The sequence below is a fragment of the Scyliorhinus canicula genome, chromosome 21, assembly GCF_902713615.1.
Source record: "Scyliorhinus canicula chromosome 21, sScyCan1.1, whole genome shotgun sequence".
NCBI classification, from domain to species: domain Eukaryota; kingdom Metazoa; phylum Chordata; class Chondrichthyes; order Carcharhiniformes; family Scyliorhinidae; genus Scyliorhinus; species Scyliorhinus canicula.
Genome location: NC_052166.1, coordinates 41591945 through 41611970, shown reverse-complemented (window position 1 = coordinate 41611970; position 20026 = coordinate 41591945). Strand labels below are relative to the sequence as shown.

Sequence of the window (20026 nt, the reverse complement as noted above, 5' to 3'; positions counted from 1 at the left end):
CCCCACCCCCAATGATGTCAAGCCCCACCCCAAAGGAAGCCAATGTCCTCCTGACTCCGCCCACCCGCAGCTCACATAATCCACGGCACAGAAACCCAAAATCATTGCTTGATAGACTGCTCTAGTGCTCTTGAACATATGACAACAGCAAACCTATACTAATTACCCGAGGAGGTCAATGGCTACGAATCCGATGGCATGTAGCTCACCTCCTGTCCACCATCTACAAGGCAGAAGTCAGGAGTGTGATGGAATACTCTCTACTTGCCTGGATGAGCGCAGCTCCGACAACATCAAGAAGCTCGATATCATCCAGGACAAAGCAGCCCTGCTTGATTGCTCCCCCTTCCACAAACATTCAATCTCTCCACTGACGAACAGCGGCAGCCGTGTATACCATCTACAAGATGCACTGGAGGAACTCAACAAGGTTCCTCAGGCAGCATCTTACAAACCCACGACCACTGCCATCCATAAGGACAAGAGCAGCAGATATCTGGCAACCCCACCACCTGGAGGTTCGCCTCCAAGTCACTCACCACTCCTACTTGGAAATATATCACTGTTCTTTCAGTGTCACTGAGTCAGGATCCTGGAACTCCCTCCTAAACAGCACGATGGGTGTACCTACACCTCAGGGAATGCAGTGGTCAAGTAGGCAACTCATCACCGCCTTCTGAAGGGCAGCTCGGGATGGGCAATAAATGCTGGTCTAATTATTCATCGGTTTTAACTGTCTGCGTGTGATCACCTTCCATTATATCAGGCCAGTATATGTTCTCTCTTAAAGAACAAAACTTAGACTGGAGAACTTGGTAGAGGGACAGATTGATTAGATTTTCTTACTTTATCAGTTGTTTACAATTCACGACAACTTGGAAAGCTTTCCTTCTGCACTTTCTCTTAAGTTCATCAATCGTGGGTAAAATCAAAAGGATGCATTTTCAATTGTCAGTATTGTTGAACTTGTCAACTGTTCCTGACTCACCGTACTTCGCAGAGCATTTTTCATTCTTTTCAATACAGAGAAAGAACATTCACATTTGTGACAGATATTGTAAAGAAGATCTTCAGAATGGCTTCCACGTTTGGAAAAGTTGCCTGCAAACCATCACAAGTCTGAACAAATCAATTGGTGATCTCAAAGCACAGAGCTCATTATTATCGATGAAATTAATGCTTTTGCTTACTTCAAACTGATTTATGACATGTTCTTCCGGTACAATTTAATTAACATCTTTCTCAGCGGTTGCTAGCATTCTCATCCGAACTTTTGTTAAAAAGCATGCAAAATAATTCAACAATCTTCTTTGGAGATACACTTCAATCTGAAATTACACAATTATTGTGTCACAAATAACATTGACAGTCCCAACGATGGACTTCTCTTTCCCTTTTAAATTTTGTTGTCTCTGGTTTCTCAAAAAATAACCAGCTGTGTCCTGTATGCTTCTGATCATCAGAGGGACCTGTATTCTTTTTTAGTGCCTCTGCTTCCACTGAGATATAATCCTTTCGAACTTCCATGACAAAACTTCGAACTGAGGCTAACAATTATGAAACATTCAAAAAAGTTGTATCAACATCTTGCGGCAATTTGCTGATAACATTAATGCTTTGAAGCAAACACTTCCACAAAGTAGTAAAAACTGCAATTTCGTACTTTTCACACTTCTCTCCTAAGGATGTTGTTTCAGCTTTCACATGTGGTTTCTCTGAATGTGGTGTGGCCATGTGAAATGAAAATGAAAATCGCTTATTGTCACAAGTAGGCTTCAATGAAGTTACTGTGAAAAGCCCCTAGTCGCCACATTCCGGCGCCTGTCCGGGGAGGCTGGTACGGGTCTGAGGAGCATTCCTTTAAATCAACAAAGTTTAGTCTCAAATCCAAAACAGCATCTGCATGACCGGACCACCTGGTGTTCCAATTTCTTTGACCATCAAATGTGTTCCATGTACCTTCTCCAAGCGAGATTGCAGCACATTTCACCGATACGTGGAAACCGAAAAGAAGGCATACAGATTTTGAACAAAGTCAAACAAATGTACTGCTGCCTCACACGATTCAGCTGCTGTGTTGCAGATTAAATTCATGGAGTGGCTGGAACATGAGATAAATAATGCTCAGGGGCTTGCATTGTTCAGTCTTGCTTGTAGACCTGAATACTTTCTTGCTATATTTGCGCCATTATCGAAGCTCTGCCCTTACAATGTTTGATGTCCAAACCTAAATTTGCAATGATTTCCAAAACCGTTATCTCCAGGCACTCTAAAATGTGGGATTGTAGCTGGAGAAAGCACAAGCCCTCTCTGTCTTTGGTTCTAAAATACTGAGCCTGGGCCTTCATATCAGTCCTTGACTTTTGTCCCAGTTGGGCCATCGTTAAATGTGTTACTTTTGAGTCACACTGTTTTAATTCAACAACCTCTTTGGATTGAATACCTTTGCCTTGTTCTCTGTGTCTGTCTCATTATCATACCGCTGGCTAAAATCGTTCTAGAGAATGTGATCTCACGGGCCTCACCCTGGGCTCACAACTCGTCCCTCTTTTGTCTTAGTTGATGAGCCTCTGATTGCCTCCAGGGAGGTCTGTTTGTCATTTTTCTGTGCAGGGATGCTCTATGTGTTGTTTGACTACAGTAGACCATCACCACAATCTGGGATCCTGCGATATCATTCCTGAGAATGAATTGAATGCCTTCAATGGCACACCCACCACTACTTACCCTGTCTTCAAGCTACTCTGTAAGCTCGTTTTTACGAAAGGAATTTCTTTCCTCTCTCCGAGAATGCTGTTGATCAGAACCGTTTCTTTTAACATGCCTTCTGGAGAACAAATGTCTTTATCAACATAAGGGATTGACTTGCGCCTGTATATCGTAACATTTTAATACATTTTTCCCTTTGGTCCACATGGAATAATGTTACTCTGGCACACAAATTGTTAGAACACATCTGCCAGCTAATGGTCTCTCTGTCCTGTGCCTATTGTGCAGATATGTTCCCTCCAATTGTCTGTTCCTGGTGTACAAATCCCACATGCTTCCCCTGTTCTCCAGCCTCTAATTTCATATTTCTAGTTTTAAGACTTGCAACACTGTTTAATCTAACAAAATAACACGGGCAGCACGGTAGCATTGTGGATAGCACAATCGCTTCACAGCTCCAGGGTCCCAGGTTCGATTCCGGCTTGGGTCACTGTCTGTGCGGAGTCTGCACATCCTCTCCGTGTGTGCGTGGGTTTCCTCCGGGTACTCCGGTTTCCTCCCACAGTCCAAAGATGTGCAGGTTAGGTGGATTGGCCATGCTAAATTGCCCTTAGTATCCAAAATTTCCCTTAGTGTTGGATGGGGTTACTGGGTTATGAGGATAGGGTGGAGGTGTTGACCTTGGGTAGGATGCTCTTTCCAAGAGCCGGTGCAGACTCGATGGGCCGAATGGCCTCCTTCTGCACTGTAAATTCTATGTAAAATGGTGTGGCCAATTTTATTACAATGAAAACACCCTGACCTTTTTAATATCTCTCACCCCCTTCAACAGGCCCTCATGTATTGTGAGGTGAAATATCCTTGGAGTTTCTGACCGCTCCTTCTCTGGCTGACCTGCCATCTCTTGCCCCTTCCCACTTTCTAACTTTCTCTGATTTCAAACTGGGCCTAAAGAAGGGCCTAAACTGGGCTTTGGTCTATGAACCAGCTCATAGTCATCTGCAAACTCCGCAGCTTGTCTGGTCGTTCTAACTTTCTGCCCCACAGCATGAGTTCTGATCCTGATAAGCAATCAATCTTTAAATTCCTCCAACATAATTATCTCGCTAAGGGCTTTGTAGGTTTCTCCTGTTTTCAACGCCCTTACCCACTGATCAATATGACTTTGTTTAACTCTTAAATACAAGTAAGTCTGTTCAGCCTGTTTTCTTACAGCTCTAATTTACAGCTCTTGCATAACTTTAAAAATCAATTTAGAGTACCCAATTATTTTGTTTTCCAATTAAGGGGCAATATAGCGTGACCAATCCACCTAGCCTGCACATCTTTGGGTTGTGGGGGTGAGACCCATGCAAACACGGGGAGAATGTGCAAACTCCACATGGGCAGTGACCTGGGGCCGGGATAGAACCCGGGTCCTCAATGCCGTGCTAACCACTGTGCCGCCCCGCCCCCTTATACATTTAATTGTGTTGCTAGGCATTCAATTATTTCAGCCATCTTAGCTCCTGTAGATAAGACTACTTCCAGTTTATCTGCCAATTCCCTTATTTTTATTTTAGGCGCGCTTGTCATAGTTGCTATGGTTACACTGTCTACGTCCAGATAAGATCGAGCCAGATCAATGACCATTTTCTGCAGCCTTCTTACTTAATATAACATGTTCTAACTTGGTTCCACTTGTTTCTCACTCTTGTTATGTTCAAAGGGTAAAAATCCCCAGCAATCAAGGAATTAAACTTTTTTTAAGATCCTGGATGACTCCCCAATTTTCTGTCACGAAGCACGGCGATGGTATCTGCCAGGGTATCCTAACTTGGAACAACAGTTCGTGGGGGTGTATAGTTTTATTTTGTTTTGGTTTGAGAAGATAAGTGAAGCCCCAGTGAGAATAAATAGCCCAGTCATCATGCAACAATTATTAAAGACTATTTATTAAAGTGAAGACAATACAAATACACACAAACCAAACTATTCTACTTGCACGCAATTAAGATGTATGAATTAAAACATAGAACATACAGTGCAGAAGGAGGCCATTTGGCCCATCGAGTCTGCACTGACCGACTCACTTCCACCCTACCCCCGTAACTCAATAACCCCTCCTGACCTTTTTGGTCACTAAGGGCAATTTAGCATGGCCAATCTACCTAACCTGCACATCTTTGGACTGTGGGAGGAAACCGGAGCACCCAGAGGAAACCCACGCAGACACAGGGAAAATGAGCACACTCCACACAGACAGTGACCCAGTGGGGAATAGAACCTGGGACCCTGGCGCTGTCAAGCCACAGTGCTATCCACTTGTGCTACCGTGCTGCCCTGCTGTAAACATACAGTTTCTATAGAACTTACCCTTTTTAATGAAATATATCTATAATAACTGAACTCTGTGTGACTTATCCTGTTCCCCAAACAACCTCCAAACTGAATAACCCAGCTATAGTTGCCACACAATACAGGGATGATACTGAAATCTGGGAATCGTCTTTTTGTTGGTCCAGCAAGGATATTTTAAAACTGGTGTTACAAAGGTTTTCTGCACTGCCTTGGCTCTAAGGCTTAGAAGTCTGTTTGCTGTAAACTTGACCTTCAGACTTGGTGGCTGGAAACTGGCCTATCTGCTTTCTGAGACTGCTGGATGTTAACTGCCTCTCTGGCTTTTCAGCGATTGGACAATTATACCTTTGTTGTTCTTTGATTATGCCTTGTGTGGACCTCCGGTTGCGGTTATGAAATGAAAAAATGAAAATCGCTTATTGTCACGAGTAGGCTTCAATGAAGTTACTGTGAAAAGCCCCTAGTCGCCACATTCCGGCGCCTGTCCGGGGAGGCTGGTACGCGGAGCTAAGCCGCACGTTCGGCAGCTCCCACCAGGAACGGACTTTTGGGCTCTTTTAAGGGCCCCCAGCGGTACTTGCTCGACGGTTCCCGACGTGGGAAGGTGTCTGTAGCGGATCCCCAGTGGTCTATGGTCTTGACCAGGAGCGGGGCCAGCAAAATAGCGGTGGCAGCGCCTAAGAAAAAGCGGGGGAAGAGAATCAAGATGGCGGACGGCGGAGGCCTCGAGGAATGGAGGCAGTGGGCGCAGCTGCAGCAGGAGACTCTCCAGCGCTGTTTTCGGGAGCTAAAAGTGGAGCTGCTAGACTCGCTGAAGGCGAATACGGACAAGCTGCTGGCGACGCAGACAGCCCAGGGGGTGGAGATCCAGGAGCTCCAACAACAAGCCTCCAAAAGAGAGGATGAGGCCGCGGCCTTCGCAGTAAAGGTGGAGATGCACGAGGCGCTCCACAAGAAGTGGCAGGAGCGGTTCGAGGAGATGGAGAACCGGTCGCGGCGGAAAAATTTGAGGATCCTGGGCCTCACGGAGGGGCTGGAGGGGTCAGACCTGGGGGGTCTATGTGGTCATTTTGCTGAACTCGCTGATGGGAGCTGGGTCCTTCCAGGGTCCCCTGGAGCTGGAGGGGGCCCACAGAATACTGGCCAGGAGGCCCAAGCCGAATGAGCCGCCACGGGTGGTGCTGGTGCGGTTCCACCGGTTCGTTGACCGAGAGTGCGTGCATCGATGGGCCAAGAAGGAGCGGAGTAGCAAGTGGGAGAACACGGTATTGCGGATCTACCAGGATTGGAGTGCAGAGGTGGCTAAGTGGAGGGCCGGGTACAACCGGACGAAGGAGGTGCTCCACAGAAAGAGTGTGAAGTTTGGCATGTTACAGCCGGCGCATCTGTGGGACACCTACAATGACCAGCACTTTTATTTTGAGTTCCCGGAGGAAGCGTGGGCCTTTGTGCAGGCCGAGAAGTTGGACTCTGACTGAGGGTCAGGGGTTTGTAAATACTGTGTTAACTTTTTGTGGGAAGGATCTCTGTTTTATGGTGTGTCATGCTGTTTTAAGCTGGTTGTGTGTTGTTTCTAGGGCGGGTGTGGTGCTGTCTTTTTTGCGTGAGCGGGGTCAGGCAGGGGGAAAGCGTGGGCTTTTCTTCTGTTTCCCGCGCTGAGGGTGGATGGGGGCGGGGTCAGAGCTGAGAAGCGCGGGCTTTTTTCCCGCGCGAGAGCGGGAGGGGGGGGAGGAGGGTCTGCTGATGGGTCTGGGGGAGGAGAAGTAGCCCATGTTGGGAGGGGGAGGAGGTGTGGCGGGAGCTGCCGGGGTCAGCAGAAGTTAGCTGGCTCATGGGAGTGCTATGGAGGGGGTAACGCGGCTGGGAGGGGTCCTAGCCTGGGGGGAGGGGGTACCGGGTTGCTGCTGAAATGGCCAGGAAGGAGCTGGAGGATGCAGGGGAGGCCGGGGTGGGGGTTTGCCGCCGTGGGGAACGGGCCGAGCGGGGGGCGCTAGCCTGGGGCGGGGAGGGGATGGGTTATGGCTAGTCGGCAGGGGAGGGGGGTAGGGAGCCCTCTGATCCGGCTGATAACTTGGAATGTGAGGGGGCTGAATGGGCCGGTCAAACGGGCCCGGGTGTTTACGCACCTGAAGGGGCTGAAGGCGGACTTGGCTATGCTCCAGGAGACGCACCTGAAGGTGGCGGACCAGGTTCGACTGAGGAAGGGCTGGGTAGGCCAGGTGTTTCATTCGGGGCTGGATGCAAAAAATCGGGGGATTCTGGTGGGAAAAAGGGTGTCATTTGTGGCGTCAAAGATGGTGGCTGACAGTGGAGGGAGGTATGTGAAGGTGAGCGGCAAGTTGCAAGGTAAGCGGGTGGTGCTGGTGAATGTCTATGCCCCAAACTGGGACGATCCGGGTTTTATGCGGCACATGTTGGGCCGTATTCCGGATCTAGAGACGGGGGGCCTGATACTGAGGGGAGGGGCGGGTACTTTAACACTGTGCTGGATCCCCCATTGGATCGATCCATGTCCAGGACGGGCAGGAGGCCCGTGGCGGCTAAGGTGTTGAGGGGGTTTATGACCAGATGGGAGGGGTGGATCCTTGGAGGTTCGCGAGGCCGAGGGCCAGGGAGTATTCATTTTTCTCCCACGTGCATAAAGCCTATTCCCGGATCGATTTTTTTGTTCTGGGCAGGGGGCTGATTTCGAGGGTGGAGGATGCCGAGTATTAGGGTTAGGGTTAGGGTTAGGGTTAGGGGGTACGGGACAGGGTGCTCTCGGGGGTGTGGGTTAGAGGGGGGAGGATTTTGGACGTGTACCACGTCATGCAGGAGATGGATGAGGCCTTGGTGGAGGAGCTGAAAGGTGAATGGGAAGAGGAGCTGGGTGAGGAGATTGAGGAGGGGACGTGGGCAGATGCCCTGGAAAGAGTGAATTCCTCCTCTTCCTGTGCGAGGCTTAGCCTCATACAGTTCAAAGTGCTGCATAGGGCTCACAGGACTGGGACGAGGATGAGTATGTTTTTCGGGGGCGAAGACAGGTGTACTAGGTGCTCGGGGAGCCCAGCGAACCATGCCCATATGTTTTGGGCATGCCCAGCACTGGGGGAGTTTTGGAAGGGGGTAGCAAGCACGGTGTCGAGGGTGGTAGGATCCAGGTTCAAGCCAGGCTGGGGACTCGCAATTTCTGGGGTTGCAGCAGAGCCGGGAGTGCAGGAGGTGAAAGAGGCCGGTGTTCTGGCCTTTGCGTCCCTAGTAGCCCGGCGGAAGATCTTGCTTCAATGGAAGGATGCAAGGCCCCCAAGCGTGGAGGCCTGGATCAAGGATATGGCGGGGTTCATCAAATTGGAGAGGGTGAAATTTGCCCTGAGGGGATCAGTACAGGGGTTCTTTAGGCGGTGGCAGCCTTTCCTTGACTTCCTGGCTGAACGGTAGGAAAATAGGCCGGCAGCAGCAGCAACCCTGGCGGGGTTTGAGGGGGGGGGGGGGGGGTCTGTGTCGGGGAAAGTGAGAAATGTATATATGTGTTTATTGAATATGCCGGGTGCTTATCTTCTTTTTGTAGTTACTGGGGGGGGGGGGGGGGGGGGGGGGGAGCATCAAGTGTCATTAGACGCAGATGACTTGCTGCTATATGTGGCGGACCCAGTGGGGGGAATTCGGGAGGTGATGAAGATTCTTAGGGAATTTTGGGGCTTTTCTGGATACAAGCTCAACCTGGGTAAGAGTGAGCTGTTCGTCGTGCACCTGGGGGATCAAGAGGAGGGGATTGGTAGGCTCCCACTGAAAAGGGCAGGGAGGAGCTTTCGGTACCTGGGAGTCCAGGTGGCTAGGAGCTGGGGGGCCCTTCACAAACTTAACCTCACTAGGCTGGTGGAGCAAATGGAGGAGGAGTTTAAAAGATGGGACATGATGCCGCTGTCGCTGGCGGGCAGGGTACAGTCCGTCAAGATGACGGTGCTCCCGAGGTTTTTGTTCCTGTTCCACTGCCTCCCCATCCTATCCCAAAGGCCTTTTTTAGGAGGGTCAACAGGAGGATTATGGGATTTGTATGGGCGCATGGAACTCCGAGGGTGAGAAGGGTGTTTTTGGAGCGGGGCAGGGATAGGGGGGCTGGCATTGCCCAACCTCTGTGGGTACTATTGGGCTACCAATGCAGCGATGGTGTGTAAGTGGATAATGGACGGGGCAGGGGCAGCATGGAAGAGGATGGAGACGGCGTCCTGCGTGGACATGAGCCTGGAGGCGCTGGTAACGGTGCCGTTGCTGCTCCCTCCAACGAGGTATACCACGAGCCCGGTGGTGGCGGCTACCCTCAAAATTTGGGGGCAATGGAGACGGCATAGGGGGGAGGTGGGGGGCTCGATGGAGTCCCCGATATGGGGGAACCACCGATTTGTACCAGGGAGCATCGATGGCGGGTTTCTTGGCTGGCACAGGGTAGGTATTAGGAGGTTGAGGGACCTGTTTGTGGATGGGAGGTTTGCGAGCCTGGATGAGTTAGAGGGGAAGTTTGGGCTCCCCCCGGGGAACATGTTTAGGTACATGCAGGTTAGGGCGTTTGCCAGGCGGCAGGTGGAGGGGTTCCCTCTGCTGCCCTCACGTGGGGTACGGGACAGGGTGCTCTCGGGGGTGTGGGTTAGAGGGGAGAGGATTTTGGACGTGTATCACGTCATGCAGGAGATGGATGAGGCCTTGGTGGAGGAGCTGAAAGGTGAATGGGAAGAGGAGCTGGGTGAGGAGATTGAGGAGGGGACGTGGGCAGATGCCCTGGAAAGAGTGAATTCCTCCTCTTCCTGTGCGAGGCTTAGCCTCATACAGTTCAAAGTGCTGCATAGGGCCCACATGACTGGGACGAGGATGAGTATGTTTTTCGGGGCGAAGACAGGTGTACTAGGTGCTCGGGGAGCCCAGCGAACCATGCCCATATGTTTTGGGCATGCCCAGCGCTGGGGGAGTTTTGGAAGGGGGTAGCAAGCACGGTGTCGAGGGTGGTAGGATCCAGGGTCAAGTCAGGCTGGGGACTCGCAATTTCTGGGGTTGCAGCAGAGCCGGGAGTGCAGGAGAAGAAAGAGGCCGGTGTTCTGGCCTTTGCGTCCCTAGTAGCCCGGCGGAAGATCTTGCTTCAATGGAAGGATGCAAGGCCCCCAAGCGTGGAGGCCTGGATCAATGACATGGCGGGGTTTATCAAATTGGAGAGGGTGAAATTTGCCCTGAGGGGATCAGTACAGGGGTTCTTTAGGCGGTGGCAGCCTTTCCTTGACTTCCTGGCAGAAAGGTAGGAAAATAGGCCGGCAGCAGCAGCAACCCTGGCGGGGTTTGGGGGGGGGTCTGTGTCGGGGGAAGGGAGAAATGTATATATGTGTTTATTGAATATGCCGGGTGCTTATCTTCTTTTTGTAGTTACTGGGGGGGGGGGTGTTTGGTTTTGGGGGTTATTGTGTTTTTCCTTTTGTTGTTGCTAATACTGTGTTCTTGTTGTTATTTTTTGTTTTTGATATTTTTTTGAAAAACTCAATAAAAATTATTTAAAAGAAAAGATTATGCCTTGTGTGTATTTGGTCTGCCCCATCAACGTCTTTGTCTGTACATTCGTATATGTTTATCTCAGGGACCTTCCTAATCATCTATAATCTGTTTCTCCTCTGTAAAACCATTCATGGTTGATTATTATCTAAACCGTCATTCTAAACTCGCCGCCAGCAGAGACGCGTACCAGTCTTTGCCTCCAGGCAGATTGCTGGCAATGACAGTCTCAGATAGAGAGTGAGAAATAGCAAAATTAAAGCCACCCAAAAGGACAGAAGCCAGTTCGAGCACTTCAGAAGTCTAGTCTGTAGAGGGGATTTGTAATGGAATAGCTGAATGAATGTGACTCCATTTTAAAAACTCAAATTGAGACTTTCTAATTTGTTAATGGTCACCAATAACGGTGCAAATCCTTAGCCCCCTCCTCCCCGTACACCGCCGCGGTGGATTAGCGGGAGTGGAGGCGGCCCGTCATTGGCCAGCAGTGGGATCAGCCGGTCCTGCCGAGGTTTATGGCGTTGTGTGCGGCTCGCCCGCCTCGCTGTCAGGGGACCTGTCGCGGGGGGGTTGGTGACTTTTGGTGGGACCGGAACATCTCGCCGGCGGGAAAGGCCACAGGACTCCACACAGTTCTGCCAGTTACACGTGGTTATCCACACAGTTTGGTCCTGTGTGTTGTTGTCCTTGAGAGAACAGTGAAATGTGAGGCAAACCTCATTAAACAAATCAATATTCCAGAAAACATTAGCTCCCTATTCCCTTTTTCCTTGTTTCTGTTCATTCTCCAACTCAGAGACAAACCGTGGCCGCGCATGCGCACGGCGGAGGCCTGCAAAATCATGCCCCCCCCCCCCCCTTTGGCCGGCTCGCGTGCCCCGGACCACCCCCCCCTAATAAGGTCCCCCTTCTGCCCACGGATCGGGCCTCTCCCTACTGTGGCGGCGCTGGACTGAGAAGCAGACGCCACGCCGAGTTCCCGACGGATGAGACCACACCCGACCAATGCCGTCGGGAACCCGGCTGGTCAGGTCGGAGCATCGGGGGGGGGGGGGGGGGGGGGGGGGGGGGGCGGCGGCGGCGGGCCTCAGGCAATATCCTGCAGCTGTCGATACGCCGCTTTGGAGGGTGCGGCGCATCGCGAAAGTGGCGCCACCCCAGATTTGGTCGGGAACTGTGATTCTCCGGCCAATCGCCGAAAGTGATTTTGCCGACGGCGACCGGAGAATCCAACCCCATATATTCATATATCCCTTGAGGTGCAGTTATCACTGCAAAGCACCTCTAAATTGAGGGAAATAATGCACCTCAAATATGTTCAGACACAAAGGGCGAAATTCTCCGCCCCCCACGACGGGTGGGAGAATAGCGGGAGGGCCTTCCCGACATTTTTGCCGCCCTCCCGCTATTCTCCCCCCCCCCCCCCCCCCCGCCGAAGTCCCGACCCGAATCGCTTCCGCCGTTTTTTTATGGCCGGCAGCGATTCTCAGCTGTTAGATGGGCCGAAGTCCCAGCCCTTTACGCCGTTTTTACGAACGGCAAACACACCTGGTCTTGCCGTTCGTAAAAACGGCGTGACTAACTCGCTATTAATAACCATGGCACCGATTGGCACGGCCGTGCCAAGGGTGCCATGGGCCCGCGATCAGTGGGCACTGATCGCGGGCAGCGGGCCCGATGCCCGCGCACTACTTGTCCTTCCGCCGCCCCGCAGTATCCATTCGCGGGGCGGCTGAGGGGCAACCCGGCCCGCGCATGCGCGGGTTTCGTGCAAAAACGCGATGACGTCACCCGCGCATGCGCGGGTTGGAGTCTTCCAAACTGCGCATGCGCGGCTGACGTCATATGACGCGTCAGCCGGCGCTAACTCCGGCAAGCGGGCTTAACGATTTTCGTTAAGCCCGTCTTGCCGGAGCCTACGGCGTCGGGCTGCTAGCCCCGACCGGGGACCAGAATCGGTCCCCGGTCGGGAAGGGGCGCGCTGCCGTAAATCCCGCTCGGGTTTTACGCCAGCTTTACGATTTCTCCCGTTTTGGGAGAATCGCGCCCAAAGTTTTAAGCTTCACTGTCCATGACCGTCTATTCAGTTAACATTTGTGTTCCCACTGCACTGCCAGAAGTCTCAAGCAGAGGCTTAGCACTTTGTTATGAAGACTGTGGGAACGTTCATAGAACAGACTTATCTTTCTGCACCATCTGGTAGATCTGTATTCTGAGAGGCTTGGTATGTGATTCTGTCGCCTTGCCTTGACATGGTGTGAGCCGCACTCAGTTTATGAATTCCACAATGAAGTTATGACTTGCTGAAAATAATGCATTTCCAACAAGGAGCATACAATGTCAAATAAATCACATGACCAGCTCCATGGGGAAAACACTGGATGCCTACTGATTGCAAGGTCACAAATTAATGAAAAGTGTTTGAAACATGGGGTAGAGCATTGATACTTTAGAACCGATTTATGAATCAGTACAAAAGATCATTCTATTCCATTCATGAAGCATAATCTGCTACATAATAATCTATACTCTCCATGCTCTGGAGCCCCTTTGTCCCGTGTCCATGACATCATTGTCCATCTTTGCTTAACTCCGCTATCTGGGGATCCAGATTGCCCACGACGATCCGGATCCACAAGTGGAACCTGGCCAGCCTGGCGAAGGAAGCAAAAAAGAGAAGGGACACACTCCCGCTCTCCCTAGCGGGGAAGGTGCAGACGATCAAGATGAATGTGCTGCCCAGGTTCCTCTTCCTGTTCAGGTCCATACCGATCTGCATCCCCAAGGCTGCCTTCAACGCAGTTGACAAAATGATTCTTCCGCTTGTGTAGGGTGTGTGTGTGTGTGCGTTGGGGGGGGGGGGGGGGGGGGGGGGGGGTGCAGGAAGAACCCAGGATCCCCAAACAGTTCCAACAAAGAAGAAGAAACATGAGCGAAATAACCAAAAATAGAATGGGTAAGGACGGAGGAGAGCTCCCATCACTGCCAGCCAAACACTCACAAGCTCAGTAGTGGTAGCCACACTCTGAACCTGGAACCAAATGAGATAGCACTTTGGCCTAACTTAAATGTCCACTATGGCCCCCATCTGTAGCAACCACAAATTTGCACCAGCCATGCTAGATGCCAACTTTCAGGATACTTTAGGTGGTAGAGACAGGACGGAGGGACACTCATCATTAGGGACCTCTGCACAGAGGACAGGCTAGTGACCTTAGAGGAAAAGACAGACACTACAGCGACCCAATGGGAACAAACTCCGACACCTACAGGTTAAGAACTTCCTCCGTAAGGAGATGACAACATACCCACGGACTCCGAGATGCATAATGTTGGAGAAACTACTGGACGCCAGTGACCTGGGAGGAGGGAACTGGGGGGACACGACTATTAGAAAGGACACGCTCCCCACTGGACTAAATACAGGAAAAAAGGAGGAAGAACTAGTGATAGAAATAGGGCGGGAGGCACTGAACAGGACCTCCTCCAGCTCCACTTACGCAAGGTTAAGCCTCATGCAACAGAAAGTGGTGCACAGAGAACACCTAACAAGAAACCTAATGAGCAGGTTCTTTCCGGAGGTGGAGGACAAATGTAAACAGTGCCAGGGCGGACCGGCCAACCACACCCACATGTTCTGGGCATGCCCCAGACTTGTCGGGTTCTAGACAGCCTTCTTTGAGGCAATGTCCAAGGTTGTGGGGGTGAGGGTGAAGCTGTGCCCAAGAGTGGCAGTCTTCGGGCTATCAAACCAGCCAGAGCTATTTATGGGGAAGAGGGCTGAGGCCCTTGCTTTGCCTCCCTAATCACCTGCTGAAGAATCCTGCTTGGCTGGCGATCAGCAGCACCACCCAAAGCTTCAGACTGGCTGGCAGATCTGTTGGAATTTCGGCCAAGGAGGGGGGGGGGGGCCTCGGGGGATGGGGGGAGGGGGGGGGGGGGGGGGGGATTGCAATGCTAATGAAAAGCTCTTGTAAATTGTACCCGATCCACATCCCATTGTTTATTGTACAGTGTATAAATTGAAAATGTTCAATAGAAAACATTTCTATCCCCTTTTAGTTTTTAAAAGAGTCATAGGGACTCAAAACATTAACTGTGTGTGTCCCCCCCCCCCCCCCCCCCCCCCCCCCCACCCCCACCAATGCTGCCAGACCCACTGAGCTTATCCAGCATTTGTGTCTTTATCTCAGGTTTCCAACATCTGCAGTATTTTGCTTTTATCCCTTGAAGATGCATTGGTTTTGTCTGTTCACATGTGGCTAATGATGACCTGTATGTTTCATGTCTCTGATTTGTGTTGTCATTGAAGATATAGTAATCGTGATCTCAGTACTGAAAGCTTATCCAGAAGAGAAGGGGAGAGACAGTGGCGCAGTGATAATCTCAGCAGCTGGTGGAATTTAGAGACAATGACTGAAATCTGGAATTGAAAAGCTAGTCTCAGTAATGGCGACTATGAAACCATTGGCAATTGTAAAAACCCATCCAGCTCACTAATGCTCCCGAGGGAAGGCAATCTGCCATCCTTACCTGGTCAGACCTACACGTGTGACTCTAGATTCACAGTAACATGGTTGACTCTAAATGGACTAGCATGTCATTCAATTCTAGCGCAGTTAAGAAGGGGCAGCAAATGATGCCTTTGCCAGCGACACCCCCCAGAGCCGCAACTCTGCAAAGGGTGACAGAGAGATTCAAACCAGTGCATATTGTAAGATAGAAATGGACAGTTTTTCCAGGCTGTATGAATCACCAACTTTACTGTTAAACTTTACAGGATACAAGGACCTACCCGATGCAAAACAGTTCGCCGAGGAATTTCTGTTGAGGAGGAAGTTCATTCCAGATCCTCAGGGCACGAACGTGATGTTTGCTTTCTTTGCTCAGCATTTCACTCACCAGTTCTTTAGGACAGATTTCGACAGGGGTCCAGGGTTTACAAAAGCCCTTGGCCACGGGGTAAGCAGAGATTCTCAAAGGTATTAACACCCATAATGCTCTGATGATAGGGGACATCTATTTGTAGAACTGAAATTTCCGTTTCTCCGTTAGCTCCCTCACATTTGCCATCTGGAAGATTTTTCTTTCATGTCACAACTTGGGGGATTTCTGGTTTTTCCAAAGTATTAATTCATATACTTTTAAGAAAGTTGGTGGGACTTTCAGGATTCTTTATGTGGCAAGTGCCTTGTTTGCCGTTTTCTAATCGGCAACATATTATGGGAGTACGTTGTTTAAGGCAGACAGTTAACACAAACCATCTTGCTATTATGTGGAGATGCACCCTGGGGTGGGCACAGTAAGAAGTCTGGTTCAAGTCCAGCAGGTTTGTTTCGAATCACTAGCTTTCGGAGCGCAGCTCCTTCCTCAGGTGAATGAAGAGGTGGATTCCAGAAACACATATATAGACAAAATCAATGATGCAAGATGATATTTTGAATGTGAGTCTTTGCAGGTAATTAAGTCTTAGCAGGTCCAGACAGTGTGACTGGAGAGAGGGATAATCACAGGTTAAAGAGGTGTGAATTGTCTCAAACCAGGACAGTTGGTAGGATTTCACAACCCCAGGGCAGATGTGGGAGGGGGAATGTAATGCCACATGTAATGCCAAGGTCCCAGTTGAGGCCGTACTCATGTGTGCGGAACTTCTTGCTATTATATAGGATGTCCATATAAATGAAGTAGATAGGCTGGGGAGCAGGGAGGCAAGCTGGTGGTGGAAATCAAGGAGAAATGTGAAGCGGAATTGGGACGGGAGATCAGTTGGGGAGTATGGAGTGAGGCACAGCCTCATACAGTTTAAGATGATGCTCAGGGTGCATATGACTCGGGCGAGAATGAGTGGGTTCTTTCACGGGGTAGCAGATGAGGGTGAGAGGTGTGGGCGGGGGCAAGCAAATCACACGCATAGGGTTGCGAAAAATTGGGAAGATTCTGGGCGGGAGTGTTCGCGGTCTTAGCCAGGATAGTGGAGGAGGGAGTGGACCCGGACCCTTTGGTGGCGTTATTTGGGGTTTCAGAGAAGCCGGAGATCATGGAAAGGAGGAAGGCCGATATCTTGGCCTTCGCCTCTCTGTTCGCACGGCGGCAAGTTTTGCTGGAGTATAGGTAGGCATCGCCACCGGGGGTAGCGGCTTGGTTGGGTGACCTGTATGACTTCCTGCGGTTAGAAAAGATAAAGTATGAGTTAAGGGGCTCTTCACGGGAGTTTGAGGAAAGGCGGGGGATGTTTGTGACCGTGTTTGAGGAGCTGTTCATCGTGTGTGTGTGTGGGGGGGGGGGGGGGGGGGGGGGGGGGAGTATGTTTCCCGGGGTGTTTATTCGCTGTAACCTGTTTTGATCCATGTTTGTAATAAAATACATTTAAAAAAAAACAAATGAAGTAGATAAGTGGAGTAGGATTCAGAATTGAGCTAGACCTCATGCAACTGAAAGTAGTGCACAGAGAATCAATTCAGACTAAAAGCACAATGGAATATTTGCATAGAATAACTAACTAACATGTTTTTTGGAACTTATTTGTTTAATCTGAAGCGCTTACTCAGAGTACAACTTCCTTGGCGCCTAAGGGCCAGGATTTTGCCTGTCCTGCCAGAGGTGGGCATCGTTACAGGAAAAGTCAGTTGAACATAGAACATAGAACAACATAGCACAGTACAGCCCACGATGTTGTGCCGACCATTTATCCTAATCTAAGATCAGCCTAACCCACACTCCTCCAATTTACTGCTGTCCATATGCCTGTCTAAGAGTCGCTTAAATGTCTCTAATGACTCTGACTCCACCACCTCTGCTGGCAGTGCATTCCACACACCCACCACTCTCAGTGTAAAGAACCTACTCTGACATCTCCCCTGTACCTTCCTCCAATCACCTTAAATTTATGCCCCTTCGTGACAGCCATTTCTGCCCTGGGGAAATGTATCTGGCTATCCACTCTATCCATGCCACTCATCAACTTGTACACTTCTATCAAGTCACCTCTCTGCCTTCGCTCCAGTGAGAAAAGCCCTAGCTCCCTCAACCTTTCTTCATAAGACATGCCCTCCAGTCCAGGCAGCATCCTTGTAAATCTACTCTGTACCCTCTCCAAAGCATCCACATCCTTCCTATTATGAGGCGACCAGAACTGGACACAATATTCCAAGTGTGGTCTAACCAGGGTTTTATAAAGCTGCAGTAAAACCTCGCGGCTCTCAAACTCAATCCGCCTGTTAATGAAAGCCAACACAGCTTACGCCTTCTTAACAATCCTATCAACGTGGGTGGCAGCTTTGAGAGATCTATGTACCTGAACCCCAAGATCCCTCTGTTCCTCCACACTTCCAGGAATCCTGGGCGAGATTCTCCGATTCTCACTTCCGGGGCCGATTCTCTCCCCCGGGCGGGGCCCCGTGCGTTACGGCGGCGCGGCCTTGACGACGGTCGTCAAGGCTGCACGTCAAGCGTCACGCCGGCTGACGCGGCCGATGATGTCGGCCGCGCATGCGCAGGTTGGACAACGCCAACCCGCGCATGTGCAGTTGGCGTCTTTTCCCTCAGCTGCCCTGCAAGACGTGGCGGCTTGATCTTGCGGGGCGGCACAGGGAAAAGAGTGCGTCCGTTACGGATCAGTGGGCACCGATAGCGGGCCTATGCCCCCCTTGGCACGGCCGTGGTACTGCCGTGCCAATCGCGCCCCCAGATGGCCCAAACGGGCATCTGCCGCCCGTTTCACGATGGCAGCGAGCAGGTGTGTTTGCTGCCGTGTTGAAACGGATGTGAAGGCCTGGGCGCTCGGCCCATTGGCCTCGGAGAATCGCCGCTTGCCATAAAAAACACGAGCGGCGATTCGTGGTGTGGATCGGGCGTGGGGGGGGGGGGGGGGGGAATAGTGGGAGGGCGTGAAAAATGTCGGGAGGCCCTCCCGCTATTCTCCCACCCGGCGTGGGGGGCGGAGATTCGCGCCCCCTGTCTTTAGCCCTGTATTCAGCATTCAAATTCGTACTTCCAAAATCAATCACTTCACATTTATCTAGGTTGAACTCCATCTGCCACTTCTCAGCCCAGCTCCGCATCCTGTCAATGTCCTGTTGCAAACTGCAACAGCCCTCGACACTATCTACAACTCCCCCAACCTTTGTGTCAGCGGCAAATTTACTAACCCACCCTTCCACTTCCTCATCCAAGTAATTTATAAAAAGAGCAGAGATCCCAGAACAGATCCCTGCGGGACGCCACTGGTCACCAACCTCCAGGCGGAATACTTTCCATCCACTACCACTCGCTGTATCCTTTCGGTCAGCCAATTCTGTATATTGACAGCCAAATTTCCCTGTATCCCATGCGTCATAACTTTCTGAAAGAACCTGCCATGGGGAACCTTGCCAAATGCCTTACTGGAATCCATATACACCACACCCACTGCCCGACCTTCATCAAAGAGTTCAATAAGGCTTGTGAGGCAGGCCCTGCCCCTCACAAAGCCATGCTGACATCTTTAATCAAATATTTTTACATAGAATTTACAGTGCAGAAGGAGGCCATTCGGCCCATCGAGTCTGCACCAGCTCCTGGAAAGAGCACCCTACCCAAGGTTAACAACTCCACCCTATCCCCATAACCCAGTAACCCCACCCAACACTAAGGGCAATTTGGAACACTAAGGGCAATTTATCACGGCCAATTCACCTAACCGGCACATCTTTGGACTGTGGGAGGAAACCGGAGCACCCGGAGGAAACCCACGCACACACGGGGAGGACGGGCAGACTCCGCACAGACAGTGACCCAGACGGGAATCAAACCTGGGACCCTGGAGCTGTGAAGCATTTATGCTAACCACCATGCTACCGTGCTGCCAGGCGAAATTCTCCGCAACGGCCAACGCCGGAGTGAAACCCGGAGTATTTCACTCCGGCGTCGGAGGCCACTCCTGTAAACGAGTGCGTCGTTTACAGATGCCTGCCCGACGATCAGTGGGCACCGATCGCGGGCTAGTCACCTCCTGAGCACGCCCGTGGTGCTCGATCCTCTCTCTGCCCCCCCCCCCCACAGGCCCCACACTTACCTGTCACGCGCTGTTCACGCCGGCAGTGACCAGGTGTGGTTGCCGCCGGCGTGAACCCATCGGGTACTTCAGGCTGCTTGGCCCATCCGGGCCGGAGAATCGCCGGTCGCCGGGAAAAACAGGGCGAGCAGTGACTCTCTGAGCGGCGTGTCGCTAAACGCGACACACCATTTTGGGGGGGGGGGGGGGGGGGGGAGAGGAGGTGGGAGAATCGCGGGGGGTGCCAGAGCGGCCCTCCCGCGATTCTCCCACCCAGCGTGGGGAGCGGAGAATTGCGCCCTATGTTTTTCTAAATAATCATAAATCCTTTCTCTCAGAATCCTTCCAATATTTTGCTCACCACAGACGTAAGACTGACTAGTCTGTAATTCCCAGGGATTTCCCTATTCCCTTTCTTGAACAGGGGAACAACATTCG

At 51.1% G+C, this 20026-nt stretch overlaps 1 protein-coding gene across 1 annotated transcript in view; it reads left to right on the top strand.

Annotated features, from left to right (window-relative positions):
- The window catches only part of LOC119955839 (prostaglandin G/H synthase 1-like), a 165852-nt gene that overhangs the window by 98002 nt on the left and 47824 nt on the right, over positions 1–20026 (top strand). The window contains exon 6 of the mRNA XM_038782441.1: positions 15338–15519. Within this exon, the coding sequence (XP_038638369.1) occupies positions 15338–15519 (182 nt within the window). The remainder of the gene's footprint in view (positions 1–15337; positions 15520–20026) is intronic.